General features: G+C 42.2%; 1 protein-coding gene across 2 annotated transcripts in view; it reads right to left on the bottom strand.

Annotated features, from left to right (window-relative positions):
* Positions 1-15,395, bottom strand: part of EGFR (epidermal growth factor receptor) — a 157,318-nt gene that overhangs the window by 40,545 nt on the left and 101,378 nt on the right. For both annotated transcript variants that reach the window (XM_059482203.1, XM_059482213.1), the window contains exons 2-7: positions 8,821-8,972; positions 7,116-7,302; positions 6,327-6,461; positions 4,505-4,573; positions 2,168-2,286; positions 633-774 (exon numbers count right to left, since the gene is read on the bottom strand). In XM_059482203.1, the coding sequence (XP_059338186.1) occupies positions 633-774; positions 2,168-2,286; positions 4,505-4,573; positions 6,327-6,461; positions 7,116-7,302; positions 8,821-8,972 (804 nt within the window). The remainder of the gene's footprint in view (positions 1-632; positions 775-2,167; positions 2,287-4,504; positions 4,574-6,326; positions 6,462-7,115; positions 7,303-8,820; positions 8,973-15,395) is intronic.

Below are 15,395 nucleotides of genomic sequence, written 5' to 3'. Positions count from 1 at the left end.
TACAAGAGGGATGCTTTGAGGGCCAGACAAGCACTTCAAGACTGGTAAGAAAAAAGGGACTTGAGCTTTTGGCACACTCAGGCATTAACCATGATCATCACAAACATCATTTGAAGGTAGATGAACATACAGTGCTATCATCATTTCACAGGGAGAGGAATGGTCACAGAGGGATGAAACAACATTAAAGTCTTGATGGATTAAAAATATACAGAAATGGAACAGCAAGAAAGGAAAAGCAAGAATCTGTAGAGAAAACAAGGATCACAGGCCTTCAGATGGAGTGTTAAAATCAATTACTTTTTAACAGTCCTAATTAAGAACCAGTTAAGAGTTAATAATGCTCTGGTAATCCATAGCATTGATCCCATATAGCCATTGTTTTAATGGTTTTTAGAAGATGCTTCTCTCTTCACTAAGAGAAAAATTTTCAGAAATTAAAATGCAAAGATTAAAAACCAGGCAAGGTGATGGATGCAGACTGTTTCAAGAGGCTCACTTTGTCACCTGTTCCCACAGAAAGAGAAGAAGTGCTTTTTAACCTGACCACAAAACAGAAGGATGACATAGGACCCTTCCTCCCTTTCTCCATGACCCACCTCCTCTGGGGCTGCAACCTGAAATGAACTTACGTGGACATTCCTTGACACAAGTGGCTCCGAAGCTGTATTTTCCTTCAGGGTTCACATCCATCTGGTAAGTGGTGGGGTTATACAGGACCAATGGGGGACATGTATCCTTGCACGTAGCATCATCCCGAAACTTGCGGCACGCCTGTCATGGAACAACAGCACCCGTTAAAATGCCTTTTCCTTAAAAAGTGACAGTGATTTCACATCAGGTCTTCAAAACAGTCTGATGGCCTCCTCTGCTTCCTGCTTAGCTCTAATGGAAACCCCAAGCAGCTACAGGGATGGTCCCTCAGGCTTTGAGGTTGAAAGGTTGCTTCAGGCTGGGCAAAGGAGTTCAGTATTTTTTTTAAAAAAGAAACCATGAGCTTTTCTTTTTCTGAGCAAGAAACTTTGGCACTCTGGTGGGGAGCTGCTGGGTTTCACATGGGAACAGGAGCAAATCTGCATGCCTTAGACAGAAAAATTTTCCCTTACAAGCAGCAACCAGATCAAGACAAACTGTACTTTTCTTGGCCAGTTTTTAATAACCTAAATCAAATCAAGTCCTTTCCTGCCAATTACTAACTTTTCTGGCTAAATATTAAACTCAAGCCATTATATTTGGCTGCAGGTAATGAACAATTTAGCAGTCATTTATGAAGGGCAAGTTGGTTCTTCCAATCTAAATCTGCATTAAATTAATAATGACTCCCTTTTTCCCTTTCTTCTCCCCTGGCTTTCCAGATGAGAAACAGTAACTGTGTGAGCCAGTAAGGGGATCATAGCCATCTTAAAAGAAAACCAGGAATAGAGGTAACAACAATAAAATCCAGGTTGGACAATTTCTGTGGTGATTACTGAGATGTCACTGAATTTTCAATGGAATTTAGTGCAAACATAGGGAAGAGTTAAAACCACAGCATGCACCAAACCCCTGAAACTCTTGTGGAAAAGCAATGAGACCTTTATTCCCTAAAGAAGCTCCATTTGTTTCTTCTCTCTTCACTGCCCAGGGCTCCCCAAATACAGTGGCAAGTCAAAAGCAGAAAGGGAAACCCAGATTTCACTCGTGAAGTTCGGTGAAATGCAAAGAAATGAAGATCCATCACTTCTTTACTTCCCTTACAAGTTCTTGCTTTGGTAAACCAAGATTACTACTGACTAGTGCTAAGGACCACAAGGCAAAGCTGTGCTGGCCCAGATAACCACGGGGGCACTTGTGGGCCTGTTCGTGTGGGGAAGTTGCCCACAGCAAACACTTGGATGTTCTGCAGCAACGCTGAGCTCACTGGGCAGTCAAAGGCACTAACACTGGTTTGGAACACACTAGGAAGGTCCATGGGCAGAGTCAGTAAACACCAGCCCAGGGTGCTGTGAAGGTCATGTCATCTTCCCTCCCAACAGCCACCCACGCAGGGAAGCCCTGGAGCACCCTCCAGGTCAGCATCTCTCAGGAGGCCTTCTGGGGCTGCAGAAGGCTAGAGCACATGCAGCTGAAAGCCCTGCTTGCTGTGTCAGGGACTGAGGCCATTGTGGTGGTGGTGCAGCATCATTACCAGGCAGTCACTCTCCCGAGGCCCGGTGCAGCCTGCGGCACATTGGTTGTGGCAGCAGTCGCTGGGCACCTTCCCCCTGCACCGACCGGAGCACTGCTGAGCACAGATGACTTTTGTTACTGGAAGATACAAGAAAAAATGAAAAACATCAGCTGTGCTTGCTATAATGAGATCAAGAAATATGGAGAAAAGGTCTGGTGCAGGTTCTGTGCTAGATTTTCCTCATGGGACGTTCTGTCCTCATTTAAGGCCAAAGTTTGGGAGGGGTGAGAGAGAGCGTGGGTGGTGGTAAGAAGGGGTCATGTTCAGCCTGTAATTATCTTGGCTCTTATGAGGTGCTAAGAACTCTGATCCCAGCCAGGAAATATGTCCTGCTTAGAAAGAGCAACCTGGTTGCACCAATGCCTAGACCAAGTAAAACTGTGACAGAGTCATTGCATCTTATAGCTGGGCAACAGAGACATGGAGACATCTGTCTCCATTTCATTGAGAAAATTTACTATTATGGTGCTAACTTTGGGAAAAATAATGTGACAGAATTGCCAGGACTCTGTACTATAACTAGAAACTATACATTGTAGGTGTGGTGCTGTAAAACATTCCTTTAATGCACTAAAATATTTCCAAAATTTTCAGAGATAGGGGAGACTCACTCAGCAAGCAGATTTCATATGCACATTGAATTATTTTTCTTTAATGTTCAAATCCTTGGCCAAATTTTATCTTCATTACCAAACTCCCTCAGGGTTTGCACCAGTGTAACAACCCAAAGCAAAGAACTGGCCCTGGTCCAGCTTTTTGCAGAAAAGCAAAAACTGCCTGAAACATTTTGTTGAGAATTGGGAAAGCTTCTTCATTTGAATATCAAAGCAGAGAAAAGGATCATCAGAACAATTTTAAAAAATCTCACAAATGAATGGCTAGCATGTTTTTGTACCAGAGACCCAAAATGGGATTGTTTGTTCTCTTAAAAAAAATAAAATTACTGATCCATGAAGCATGGCATAAGGTGCCAGAAGAACCTGATGGCTACTGTGCTTCATACAGCATCCTGAGCATTTCAGCTGTGCACTGTGCTAACTGTTATCAACTTCACAGTTAGCACAAATGAGTTACAATATTATCAGAAATTCCTGTAAGTCTGAAAACCATGGTTGTTAATTAACAGAAAATTATTTCAAAAAATAGCCAGCTACAGGGTATATAACAGTGATTTTTTTCAAAAACATATATTCTTTTTCCATTACACAGTTCTGTATCCAAAGTGTATTATTTTATTTTTTCTTGTAGGCCTATAAGCAAGGTTGGATATTTTCAAGGAAAAAGATTATTTCCTTGAAATGCATTAGTTTCTCTGATAGCAACTCCTCCATTCAATGAGAAACAGGGGAATAAAAGGCATATTGTTCTACATGAACAGCATTTTGATACAATTTTTTCATAAGAATTAGCAGGGGAATAGAGCACCTCATCACTTTGATAACTACTGACTAGAGTTTCCTGCTGGAAACATACATTATATCAAACATTTTTGCTTCATATAGAGAATCCCACGTTCATTTCCAGAAGAAAAAGACGTATCCCCCAAACATTCCCACATATGGCAATGTGGGATACATTTTCAGTTGGCCAGAGTCTCAAATGCCTGGAGAGGCGAGCAAGAGCCCGCAAAAGATTTTGTTTCATGCACTCCCGATTGCAGTGAGGGTTTGTAAATGCTGGAAGCTCGCAGGGCTGAGACCTGAGGTTTCGCAAGGTCCTGGGACAGCTGTGCAGCCTCAGCTGCAGGAACCAGCCCAGGAAGGGCTTTGTATGCACAGCCACTGTGCACCCGAGAGCCAAACTGCAGAGCCAGCTGACAAAAACTGAAGCATGCCCTAAGTGAAGACAGGAAAGGTATGCACTCCTCTTTCCTCAAGCTCTAACTCATACAAATGTGGTGTGATATTTGCAGACAAAAAACTTAGGTTCAGGTGACTATTTGCAATGGAAAACTGAATGTAGGATGTTGCTTCCATTTGCATTATGTCTAGATCAGCCGTTTTTCCACTGAACTTTTCACAAAACGAGACCCAGTGTATTTCCCCACTTTTTAGAGAGAAAAAAAAAAAAAGCAGTGAAACAAATTGCCATGGTGCTCCTCCTCAACCTTTACTTTAGGAAAAATAAACTGTTGCAAAATCTCAGGCACTTGTAAATGGATGTTTCTGCTGCTCTCTTAGTATCAAGGAAGCATCCTACCTGCATAATTACAGTTATTTTATTTTTTCATAGACAGAAATGTAGTATGGATGTTAAGAGCACACAAGGTATTTCTTAACTAATCAACAGGCTTACATGTCTGGCAGTTTTGTTCACCAGGGCCCCAACAGTGGTCTTCTGTGCAGTTCTGATGACATTTGGGACCTAGAACACAAGACAGAGTATAATATTCTGTAAACTAAGAAAATAACAATGTACCATGAACAACAGAAAACAATTCAGATTTCCTTCCTGATAAACCAGGGTAGGAAGCACCTACATAACAGTGCTCAAAAAATTTGAGGGCTGAATTCGTTATCCTTTGTTCACCTCTGCTTTCCTACGTGCAGTTCTCCACCTCCACCCCTTTGAGCAAGCGAGCACAATACCCAGCCAGTCTAGCTTACGAAAGAGGAATATTTTTCCCAGGAACAGGAATCTCAGCTACTGCCCGGCTGGCCCTTCTGCTGGGGTTTTCATGCAATGGCAAGTCACCACTGGCTTGAAGTCAGGCATGTGCCAGCTGCTCACTACAGGCCACATGTAAATCAGTGTTTCTGAACAAGGCAGTTCTAAAAAGAAAACAAATCCAACTGGATTCACAGGCAACTGCCAGCTACTCTGACCACAAAGTAATTTGACTTGTCTGCTTTGTGCCCTCCTCCCATCCTATGCCAAAAATACTCCTTGTGCAGGACTAGGCTGCAGACAGATGATTTATGGAGAGGTGGGCAGGATGGACAGACACCTTGTCTGACCTCAAGCGTTCAGTGCTGGGCTCTTTCCCAATCTTCCCTCTTTGCTCTGTTCTTCCTTTTTTCTCTTAATGACAAGCAAAGTCCCAGCGAAACAACTTATTTTAGAGTATGGCATCATTATTAAAGCCATAAAAGGCTGTCTTAGGAGATTAATGTGAAATTCACTACATTTAAAAGACATTTCCTACTCGAGTGCTTCTTCCCACTAACAGCATGTGATTCTCCTTCCCCCCATCAGCCATCAAATAGCTGAACAAATGCCAATACTTGTCCAAGAGTTGATTGATTTGGTGTGGGACCAAAGAACTTTATTTTTTTTAAGTTGAAAAGTTAAAGGTTAACATTTCTGTGGTGTTCAGAGCCAAACTCCTGTGCTGACATGTATAGTTTGCAACTCCTTGATTATGCCAGGGCTCCATAGAAAAATAAGTCAACACAGAAGTTGGCTATTAGCTCAGGCAATTATGCAACTGGAAGAAGATAAAGAAAATATGTTTTCCTGCCAATTTATAGTGCCAGAAATGAAATGCTCAGAAATGAAAATAAACTCTCCTTTCTGTGAAATGACTGGGGATTTTACGAGGGACTCATAAGTCTGCAGGATTAGCTTGAGCCTGCTCTAAGCATATGATGTACAAACTTTTAAATATCCCCTCATCTCCCTGTTGATCTGAAGTGTCAGATTTATCTACCTGTTTATTATACTTTTGCCAGGGTAATCTGTGGAGCCCAAAACAGGAGAATTTTATGGCATTACTTGGGCCCTAGCTCTAAGAAGGCTTCAAGTAACTCCATGAAGCTCCCCATATGGTTTTTCTAGACCAGAGCCTTATGATGTAAACAAAAGATTGCTGGAAAGGAAATGAATGCACGTTTTTCTGAGCTGTCTTTCTGAGCTGAGCACATATGCAGAGTACTGTCTTAAATCAAGAGGAACATTCCCAAGAACTTTGCTGAGCTGTGAGTTAAGGACCTAACCATCATGAAAAATTCTGTCTTAGGCCAGTGGTGCAGAAATGAAAGCACTTCTCTTGGAACAGAGCTGGGTGGCCTTTGTTAGGAATTGTTGGACCAGGAATCCACTGCATGAAAGATGGGATGTTCATTTTACTCTCTGAAATGGAGGGGGGAGACAGCACTTTTTATAAGTTAATACTCACAAGAAGACAGGTTGCTTGCAAATTCAAGCACCGTGGGAGGTTTCTTGCTTGTGTCAATGATGTCATTCCAAAGAACAGTATCCATGTTGCACAGTTTGGGGTTGTTGCTGATTTTAACACCTCCATTGAGAATTTCTGTTAAAGAAAAAATAATTGCTAAGTGAAGCAAATCCCTGTTTTGCCCCAGAGACATCCCCAAAATGTCTCTGCTCTAAAGAAAGAGAAATAAGTTACATCTTTCTCCACCTCAGTCACCTGATACTGACAGAAAGGAAAAATCAGGGCATCAGACTCCTGATGGTGTAACTAACACCTGGATCAGACCAACAGGTTCTGCAGAGCCAGCTTTTCTTGGATGCCACAAAGATGCCACTATGTGTATTCTTCTGCCTGGTGCCACCTCTAGGGCTCACAGCAGTGAGCAGAGCAGGCACTGCTGGTGTGCCCAGTCAGAGACCATGTGAGACGCACATAATAGCAGTTCCCACAGGGATCTAACAGAAAACATCGATATGTATGCACTGGAATCAAATAATACAAATAATAAATGGATGTTTCTTTGCCAGTTTCAGGAACAAAGATGAATATTGATGGGTTTTCTTTGTCTTTTGTAGAAGACTGGCCAGCAGGAGAGCAATTAGAAAACTACATTCAGATCTTTGCTTTTAAAGCAGGTTTTGATGGCCCATGACTTTGAGAGGCAATCTCCAACAGATCTTGACACCAAAAAGTGGCAGTTGAAGTTTTAGGCACCTTTAGAGGTGCCTCCCCTCCTTGCCCATGTCTCACCTGAAAGCCGCTTCATTGGCAGCTGCCGGAGTCCCTGGGTTTTATTCATGTGGTAGTTGGATAAAACAGCCAGGGCATAAGAGTTGTCATACAGCACATTGCCTCGGATGATCTGGAGGTTTTCCAGGGGAATGACATCCACCATGTTAAGGGCGATGAGCACGTAGCCTGCAACCTCCTGTATTGACTGAGAGAGCAACAGAAGAAACAAGGTGCTTAATCCATAGTACTCTTCAATAATGGCTTTCCTCCTCCCACTCCTCCAATGCACCATCTTTCAATTTTAAGGGATGAGAGACCACCTAATCTCATTAAAAATAAAATAAATCCAAGAATAAGAAGGGACTATGTGCAAAACCTTGGTGTTTCCCTATATATCCCTATAGGTTTCCCTATACATACATATAAACTCACCCTTTCAGCAGCTACCAGGGGGTCATTCCAAAGGTCCAGCATACCCCTGCATGACCCAGTCAGCCCTGGTAAGTGGGGCTGACTAGGGCATGCAGGAGAAAAGGGCAAGCATGTATGAAATGGCAACTAAGTGTGATGCTTCCAATAAATACTTGTCTAGCCTTCAGCACCTGGCAGCACACAGATGCCACCTGATTCAGGCTTTTACATGGTCTCTTCTGTGCCCCTTCCCATGCTCATTAAAGTGAGAGACTAGGCAACCTTCTCCTTCTTAAACAATTTATATCTTTACAGGAAAAAAACACAAGTGAGATACTGTTCCTGCATGTGGGTTTATTCCTGTCTTGCATTGTGAAACATATGCATTTCTAACCCCTACAAAAATCACTGCAAGTGAAAATCCTTCAGCCTACTAAAGATATTTTCCTTTTCTGTGAAGACTACCAGTAAATTTTCAAGAGACTTGTTATGTTCCTTGGAACCCTGAGCTCCCCAGTCAGGTTGTGTTTGGGAAACAAGAATGGCAATACCATCATATTTGTAACCCATATGTTCAAACCACAGATTTTTTGATATTGCTTGTTACTTGCTGGTGGAGAACCTGCAGGTCCCCATGTCAGCCATGGCTCCTCCCCATGCTATGGCTGTGTTTAAACATCCATCCTCGGTTCACTCCCTCCTCAGCTTGCCTTAATTTGCCCATGAACTTGGGCACAAAACAAATGTTGAGATGGGAGTAGCCCATGTGTCAATCACAGGGTATTATCTTGAAGATCACTTCAAGAATCCATGTGGGAAGTTATTGCACAGGACTTGCCTGCCTGCTGAGGGTGTGAGCACTTCAGGCTGGAGAGGCACTCACCACTATGGCAGGGGAAGGGACAGCAGTTTGGAGGGCAGGGAAAAGGCCTCCACACTTCACAATCTGCCACTCGCTTTGTGCTTTGCTTTGCCCAACAGCACCACAAAGCCTTTTGCTCTCTGAGAACTGAGGTAATAGGTATGGATGAGGTTTCTTCTCATTCTAATTATAAATGAGAAGAAACCCATCTGCATGGCACCCAGCACAATGCTTGAAAAGCTATTTCTCAGAGCACCTGATTTCTTTAGTAGGGATGAGTGCATCCTGCAGCCTACAGGTATGCTTAGACTGCAGGCTGCGATTCCTCTGACCTTAGCTAGCTATGTTTTTGGATCACAGAATTTTATCAGCAGCTGATCCTTTGCACTTAAAAAATGGGAGTAGGATTTTTTTGTAGCAGAGTAGACTTCATTGGCCATGAACACTAACCTTCAGGAAAGAGAGGTCACGATTGTGCTCCACATATGTAATCTCCAGGTTGCTGAGTACCACCTCACAATTGTTGTACATCCTCTGCAGGCTGGTGAAATGGTCTTCCACATGTCCCAGTTGGGTCAGCTTGTTATTTGTCCCTTGACAAACTGTGGAGAAAAGGAGAAAGCTCCATGAAGGAAAGGAAGAATTAACTACAGGGAAAAGACTTGTTTCTCACTTATCTTTAAAAGCACTACAGTAAGTTAAGCTTCATAAGAAGCAAGAACATTATCTGTCATGACTTCACTGGCAATAGTGTAGGAAGTATGCAGTGTTTCCCAGGGACAGAGATGTACCAGAATTCAGAGGTGGAATAACTGCCCATCACGGTCTGTTATAGAAAAGCCACAATACAAGGTTTTTATACATAGGGAGCACTAAGTTTTGTGCATCACAGACATAACTCAGTTCCTCATAACTGAGGAGAGGACATTGATACAGTTCCACTGAACACTACTGAAAATGGCATGTTGCCAGGTATCACCAAAAGTGATTTTCCTGAGGACCTATTTTACATTACTTTCAGGGGCATTGGGTCTCCTTGTAAGCTCAGAGGAAGGAAGGGGGGCTTCCTGAAGGACCCCTTAAGCTACAAACTCGGGTTTTAAGGTCTAACTGAACCTCCAGGGCTTACACATCTCTTGCCACTCTGGCATTTTGGGAGTATGACAGATTTAGATTTTCTGATATATTCATCTTTGGCACTCAAATCCACTTCTGCCTGGTGGGGAAGGAAGAGGTGTCACACAGAGCACCACCGAGATTTCAAATATTTATAACAGCACGATGGAAAAATTAATCCCCTCCTGACATTATATTACACTGCTTTATTAAATCTAGAGGAACTGAAAGAAGTTATCAAGATTGTAATTGATTGCAATTCATGAGCAAAATGCAAACTTGCTCTGAAGAAAAACAGACACAACCCTGAAAAATTCTGTACTCATACAGTCATTTCCTCTGCTATCCCTACAGGGGTCAAATGAACACATCTCTCAGGTATGCTAATACAGAGAAAAGGAGAATTATACAGAAGACAATGTGGTAAAAAACTTCACAACCCCTTCCAGGGGCTCCTTCAGCTCCACTTTGCTCTTCAGTGGGAGCAGAAGCAGGCTGTTATCCCATCATTTGCATAATACAACCCCAGCCTAACTGCACAGCTTTCCATATTGAAAGAATTATATTGTTTTAACTTGGAGAAATAAATATATGAAATTATAGTTTTGTAAAGCCATAATTCACAGAGACACCAATCACAAACTGGAGTGCTGCAAAGCAAATAACAAAGACTCTTGAGAAAGCTGGAAATATGTTTCAGTTCTAGTAACAAAAGACAACACCTGTTGAAGATTTACCGAACAACTGATGCTTTATTAGTAGGAAAACCAGTGTAATGACAGCGATAAAAACACACTTTACCAATCATCAAAACTATTCACTGAACATGTGGTACTTTTCAGTACAATCATCAGCATTAGGAGTTACAGTGATAACAGATTAAATACTCTGGACCATGTTTAAAGCAAGGCTGTTCACTCACATTCCTCAGTTATTTCTCATTACACATCTAGAGAAACATTATAGTGTTTGGAATCAGAGCAGCAACTGCTGGTAAATGGGAGCACTATGACAGGCTGGGAGCACATCATCTAAGCTGCTCGACCCTTTTTATATATTTTGAATTTCTGAATTTCTTAACACTTGCTTTAGAAATTCTAAGTGGGATTTTCTGTTTTAGTTTCTGTTCCAGTTTCAAACTTAACTGTTTCATTGTGTTCATACTTCAAATCTGTACTTGATGTCTACTTAAAGTACAAGGTCCACAAATTATCAGAGTCATGGGTAGGTTTTAATTCTGCAGAGTAGTCACATTTTGAAAGTTAGAAGTACTGTCATATGGCTAGTCTGCTCTGGAAAAAGTGTTGGTTGCTCTTGGGGACAGGGATGAAGAGTCTTTGAATTGACTGGAAAAGTCAAGGAGTCATCCCAGAGGACATCTTGAATTTTAAGCAATGTTATCCTAAAACCCAGGAAAAACCAGTAATTACAGATTCTGAAACTGTTCAAAACCTCAGCTTGGATGCTCCGTTTAGGCATCTCATATCTGATCTTTAGAACAGTGTGATTTTGGAAAGCACTCTAACACAGCGCAGGAGCAGGTGCAGTTTGGCCTGCTCACAGAAATAAAACTATAAGTCGTCCTGCTGTGCTCTTCAGGGTCCCAAATGTACCTGATGCACTTGTTGCACCTCTGAGGTTACCAGCAAAGATCTGCCCCAGTACTCAGGACAGGTCCAGTGCAAAAGCTGCAGTGTTTATGCTGCACCTGAACCAAAGGATGGCTGGAAGGAGGAGCTTTCCCTGGTGGCATCCTCCTGGCCACCTGTGTCCTTGACAGACTCTATGTGGCTTGGCATCAGTCACATCATACAATAAAACAGCCCAGCTTGTTGGAACAACCCCTAAGACAAACTGCACTCATTTGAATGTGCTTCTCTTGGGATCAGACAAGTGTTGGAGCTCTGAACTTGGGCCAGCTGTCTTGAGAAAGACAGACTTTTCACTGCTTCAAGACTGAGGCAGCAGGCAGAGGGCATGGTTACTCTTGCACTTCTCCCTCTCCCTCTCCCATGGGACCTCTCAGGGAACCATGCCAAAGAGTTGATCCAAGCTACAAATAATATAGGACAATAAATAAATAATTAGACTGAGGGTATTTTTAGCTCAGGAAAGCTTGTTGGTGTGGTTCACTATGGTGCTCCATCCATTGGAAACAGCTCAGAGGACAGAGCAAGGAGGCAGAAGCAAATAGGCAAGAGAAAGAGCTTCCCTGCTTGTGAAGCTGCAGAGGGAAACCCAGACATAATAAGCTCTGAAAGGGCTTCACCTTGGTCCCCCAGGACCTCCTTTTTCCCCCCCTGTACTGTGGGCAGAGAACACTTTGGCAGTTCTCTACCAAAATAATTCAAAGCCACTGGTCCCCTCCTCACATCCTCCATCCAGTAAACAGTAGCTGCAGATGAGATGTTAGTTACCATCTGGAGAGCAGAATAAAGAGGGCTGCTTCTGCTAAGAAATCAACAGTGTGTGGCTGTCAGAGTATCAGCCAGAGCACCTCAGTGCAGCTTTCTCCCTCATGCACAAATTTTTGTTTGCGCTGAGAGATATAAGGGATCTAAGTGCATCCACAAAGTGAACTTCATCGCACCAGTATTTACCAAGTGAGAACCTGGGTCATAAGCAGTATATGCTGAGCAAATAAAACCCAAATCAAACAAAACAAGGTAAATCCCTGCAGCAGTATTACTGAGCTCAGGCAACAGCGCGGAATAATTTTCCAACTAGAACATTTGAAAAGAAAATAAAATGGCCTGCTTATATCTGATGAATAACACCATTTCTGCAATTTCCTTGCTTATGGAAACTGTTCTAAAAAGATACATGCTATAATTATCTGTATATAATATCACAGTGTGAATGCCACTCTGGCCAGAGACTAAAGCACTGACAATGAGGTGCTCGCCTTGCTCTGCAGAGTTTTAAGTGGGATGTGCATGCTTGAGTGGATGGAATTTATTACAATTTAACCTCTTTTGAACTCAACCTACTTGTCCTCTAAAGGACAAATTCTGATGCCACACGCAATACATTCATTACATAATTTTGTTTCAATGTGTAGCAAAGCCAGCACTATCCAGTTTAGGAGTCAGTGGTGGGCATGGATACTTGCATGGTACTGCTGGAGGTTATGGTAGCATGTACTGTATAATATATGTTCTGTGTGGACACTTACACGTCTTAGCTAAAAGGGAGAGTAAACCATTCAGGGTGAGAACAACCCTGACCAGTAGAAAAGCCAAAATCCAGAACTGAACTTCAGGGCATGGGCTGATCCCTGAAAGACGAAAGCTTTGCTTTTATCTGTGATGTTAATATAATGAAAACACAACTGGTCTGGAAAGTTTTGACACAGAGGACACGTCCCAAGAGGCTGCTGTCTGTGGCAGTGCTGAGAGCAGGCTGCAGGCTGGGAGTGTAGGGCTCTCCTGTCCCAGCCAGGGAGATCTGCTGGGCCCTTAGTGCCCAAGCCACCACTCCTATGACATGGGGCAACCCAGAATTCTGCAGGGCAGCATCATGGGATTGTCACCCTAAAGCATTTAATTATGTGTGATAGAGATTTTAGCCCATTTGCTGCAATTCTTAAATGCCAAAGTGATGTTGATCTTGAATCAGCTGCAGCATTACCTCAACAGACAGCCTAACAAAAATTTAGATATTGCTGAAATGACCCATAAGTCAGGCGCTGTATAAGGCAGCAGCAATCAAAGGGCTCAGGAAAGAGGCACACTATACTGACAAATGCAAACTCATTGAATTTAGTGCTTATCAAAAGTGCAGGGTTGGCTGTCCTGGCTACTAAAAGTTTCTGTGTGTCCACAGACATGTTTGTGGACATGCATCCCCTTCTCTGCCTCAAACTTGGACTTACAGGAGTATTTCTAGGTGATGCAAGCTGGTTCACCCTCTGCAATCCTTTGGTCCTTGGCCACTTTTTTCTTGTGCAGCCTGAAGTAGTAGTGTGAAACCAAAGCATTTCCTAAATAGCATTTTCCTCAAGTGATGGTAGGGAGACAGAGGCCATCCATACAGATGTAATGCTAAGCAACAACATTTTCCCAAATCCATACAAGCTCAGATTAAACAAAATGGTCCCTGCAGCAATTGCACTGATACAAGTAAAATCTGTTTTCATCTTTTCCCCAGAAAATCTCTGATTACTGATGTCCCAAGCCTGTCACACATATTTGCCCCAGACTTGAGAAAAACCCCAGAGAATGCTTTGAAACCAAATTATCACCAATCCCCAAATCACTCTGTTTCTATCCCTGCTTAGTCTGTGTTAGTCTCCATTCACCTCAGATACACATCAAAATAGTAACTCACAAAGGCAATTTCAGAGATATGCAAGTCCATTTTCATGCTTCATATGTCACTTATAACTATATATGCCCTAGTATGATAAATTTATGTACTATATGCATATTTTCTATATTATGCATGTTTTCTAGCCATCACTGACGATAACACAAAACTTGTAGATGAGGGGTGTTTGTTTAATCTGACAGTGTATTTATAAATGTTCTTCTCTCCTCACTCGTTAGCAGTAATTTCACTTTTGATTGTTTTTGGGTACTTAATGGAAGGGCAGCACCTTGCTGGGTGCTTGGTTGGGATAGAAAGCTGGCACTGAATGCCTGGGGAGATAACACTATTACTGAGTGTGCTACTATCAGAGTGTGGGGGAAAACACCTTCCAAGCGAATGGAATAACTTGAAAGGAAATATTGCTCAATTTGGGTCTGTAGGAGCAATCACACCATCCCAACCTTTGCCCATTGTATCCCCTGGGTCACTCCTGCACAACCCAGAGGGGATCCTGGCCATACCCTGCATCTCCATGATCTTTCCAGGGGAAAACTTGTTTCCCCCTTATGAAGACCTTCATCTAATAGGCCCTCTGAAATTAAATGAAGATGCTTGCCATTTAAGCATAAATATGCACATCAGTTCTAAGGGCAGGTCCTCTATATCAGGTATTTTTTTAACTACCTTCAAAGCATGCCCTTAAAGATATCAAATGGATCCACATAACCTGCAGTGGAAACCAGCAAAGTGCAGTTTACTAGCTGTCAAATCATCAAAATAATGACATTTAAGCTTACAACAAAGTACTAGAACAGACAGGACATTTGTCATAATGATTAACCTACTAGAAAAAGAAAGAACCATGCAATGTTTCCCTAAAGAAAACAGGGTATGACATATCAGGAGTTGAAATAAGAAATTGACATTACATTTTATGTAATCAATCACTCAAATAGAAATATTTCTTATATTCACAAGTTCCTCAGGTCTACAGAGAGAAGGGATGGAGAAATTACCCAGTATTGCTGGGTTGAGTATGTTTGCTAAGTATGTTCACTGAGTAAGAACTTCAAGAGGGAGGAAACTTCACATGACACAAAAGGAAAACCAAATCTGCTGCAATGTGCCATGGGAAGTTATGGAAAGGAAAGCTAGGAAACAGGTCAGGAGTACAAACAGTGCTCACATGCTGGCACACATTTTCCCTTAAGAACAGTGTCTGCAAACCCATACAATGCCTAAAAAGTCCAGTTTCAGCTTAATGACAGCAACATTCGGGCACTGGAAATTTTTCTGCAGAAGATAATGATTTTGCACATATCCAAATACTTTAATTTAAAACACTGTGAAAAACAACCTCACGTGGCTTTAGCAAGTTCTTGCTCAAGCAGTGTGGTTTAGAGTAATGCAGTTGCTGAGATGAATTCCAACTTTCAGACACACTGGGAACCAAAACAATGACAGAGATCTTAAAAATACTTAGATGGAAACTGTAATTGCAAAAATTACGAAAACTAACACCCTAGTGGAGAAAAAGAATATGCCTTGAGGGAAAGCTTTCCCAGATGGTTTCTTATTTCTATTTACTTGTCAAAAAC

This window comes from Ammospiza nelsoni, chromosome 1 (genome assembly GCF_027579445.1).
Source record: "Ammospiza nelsoni isolate bAmmNel1 chromosome 1, bAmmNel1.pri, whole genome shotgun sequence".
Classification (NCBI taxonomy): domain Eukaryota; kingdom Metazoa; phylum Chordata; class Aves; order Passeriformes; family Passerellidae; genus Ammospiza; species Ammospiza nelsoni.
Note: the sequence above shows the minus strand (reverse complement) of the source record. Positions and strands in the feature narration are given on the sequence as shown.